General features: G+C 53.0%; 1 protein-coding gene across 1 annotated transcript in view; it reads right to left on the bottom strand.

Annotated features, from left to right (window-relative positions):
- Creb3l4 (cAMP responsive element binding protein 3 like 4) overlaps positions 1 to 1,253 on the bottom strand; it is a 6,067-nt gene extending 4,814 nt beyond the window's left edge. The window contains exons 1-4 of the mRNA XM_005367229.2: positions 1,216 to 1,253; positions 966 to 1,065; positions 431 to 665; positions 197 to 318 (exon numbers count right to left, since the gene is read on the bottom strand). Coding sequence (XP_005367286.1) covers positions 197 to 318; positions 431 to 665; positions 966 to 1,061 — 453 coding nt within the window. The 5' untranslated portion in view covers positions 1,062 to 1,065; positions 1,216 to 1,253. The remainder of the gene's footprint in view (positions 1 to 196; positions 319 to 430; positions 666 to 965; positions 1,066 to 1,215) is intronic.
- Positions 1,254 to 2,277: the final 1,024 nt, after the last annotated feature.

Raw genomic sequence — 2,277 nt, forward strand, 5'->3', positions numbered from 1 at the left:
CCCCCCCCCCAGCTCTCCTCCCCACTCTTCCTTCTTCTTAGAATTGCTTGTTTCTCCTTGGCCTTCAAACCCACCAGCACCAAAAGTGGGACAAACCTGTTCCTCATTAGCTTCCCCTCCCTTTTCCCCTGTGCCCCCATTTATGTAAGGACACGTGTTCCGAGGAGCGCCAGTTCTAGCGGGTCTCAAGACTTACCAGGGCGTCAGGAGCTGCTGGAGCTCCAGTGCTGGCTCGAGGCAGGATGTGTCTATGAGCCTCAGAGGGTAGCCCACTGACCGTGCAGGTCTCAGGCGCCATGAATGCAGAGCTCCATTGCTCTAAGGCGGATAGAGAGACAGGGAGGAATCAGCAGTAACTGGGCAGTGCACAGTTTGGGGACCTTCTCCCCTAAATCTCACGGCCAGGGCTGGGCCCAAAAGGGACACTGACCTATCTGGATGGAGATGAGTCCGAAGGCTGGCCCCGCTTCCTGCTGAGTGCTCTGCACGGCCCCTGCCTCATAGACAACCTCATAGAGGGCGGGGGAATCGGGCGCCTGTGGGGCGGGGGAGCTAGGGTCCTCCGAGACACCACTGTCACTACCAGGAGCTGTTTCTGAGCAGTACACCATATTGGGATCAATGAAGAGGTTCAGGAGATCGTCAGGTTCGCTCTTCTGAAGGCCCTATAGAAGGAGAGTGTGAGTGTCCGAGGAAATTTTTGAAAGTCCTACCTGACATTAGTCTTGTATCCTTTATGCTTCAATTTTGGTGTTTTTCCTTCTTAGACGTATGTATGAACATAGTTAAAGTTCATATCTATTTTGTGGGCTCTTAGCAGACCTCTTTCCTTGTGAGAACTGAAGCCGCTTAAGGCTTAATCTCATTTCCACTTGGATTCAACAAACTCACTCAGCCCCAGCCCCTCGCCCCTCCTCATCTCCCAGTCTTGCGGGCCCTGATCTTGAAGCCTAAGCCATCAGAACCTTTGACGGAGGACAGTCGAGCCCCAGCTCCAGGAAGGATCCTGTTGAGAAGATATCTTCTGGGGGCTCCAGCAACTCAGGACACCCGGACTCCATGCTCCTGTAGGAAGGTAGTGGGGGTAGTGGAGTGGTAATAGAAAGTAGGAGGCGGCTGTCCCAAGCTTCTGGCTCCCGTGCATTCTCCGCTCACATGCAGAGCCCCTCGCAAAAGTTCAGTTCGGGATCATGCAAACAGCCCCCTAGGTATTACCTGGGTTTTGTTCGGAGAGCTTTGCCCTGCCAGACCAACCTAGCCCGCTGAAGTCCCAAACACTACACCTTTTCTTTCCTCCAGGATCTTGTATCCTGGTCCTGCCCAGTCAAGCCCCGCCTACGCCGTCCATGGAGTTTGGGGGGGGGGGGCTGGGTTGCACCTGGCCAGGAACCATTGTCGCGACCGGGATCTGAGAGTAGCATTAAGGCGCTGCCCATATGCAAACTGAAATAAGATTATAGGCACCCACGCCCCTTTTGTCAGAGTCCCCCAGTGCTAACAGATCTTGCTGAGGGCTTGATGTCTCTCAGCAAAGAGCTGCGATGGGAGTGACAAGCACACGGGATACCTGAGCTTTCTATTTCGAAGGCACAGTCTTTATAAGAGGGAAACAAACCATTTTAGAGTAGAGAACCAAGCCAAGATTTGGAGGCGCCCCCGCCCTGTCCACCCCATATCCGCGTGGCACTCTTCTACCCGTGAATCCTAATTGGACATTGAAGATTTACGGCAGGCTTCCAGCCAATAGCGGACTACTTCGAGGCCCACGCCCTCGTGATTGGCGACAAAAGACCAACAGAGGGGTCGCAGAAGTTTGGCAGAGGCTCCCGGTTCCAGCAAGAAACCATTGTAGGGGCCGGGCGGTGGTGGCGCACACCTTTAATCCCAGCACTTGGGAGGCAGAGGCAGGTGGATCTCTGTGAGTTCGAGGCCAGCTTGGTCTACAAGAGCTAGTTCCAGGACAGGCTCCAAAGCTACAGAGAAGAAACCCTGTGTCAGAAAAACTAAAAACAAACAAACAAACAAACAAAAAACAAAAAAAAACATTGTAGGAAAGTTGAGTGGAAACTTACGGCTGAGGGTAGAAGTCTCTGGATTTGGGTTTGTTTATCTTCCGATTTCGAGGTCCCAAGTTATTTTTTACGCAGACAGTACCTGTACCCCGTGGACCAGACCTCCACCTCCTGGCAGCTAGTTTCGCAATCGCTGCCATGTGAATCTGCGAACCACGCCACACACTGCAGCACTCTGGGGGACCCTGTTTGGTTTTTTTTTTTT

The sequence above is a fragment of the Microtus ochrogaster genome, unplaced genomic scaffold (genome assembly GCF_000317375.1).
Source record: "Microtus ochrogaster isolate Prairie Vole_2 unplaced genomic scaffold, MicOch1.0 UNK16, whole genome shotgun sequence".
Classification (NCBI taxonomy): domain Eukaryota; kingdom Metazoa; phylum Chordata; class Mammalia; order Rodentia; family Cricetidae; genus Microtus; species Microtus ochrogaster.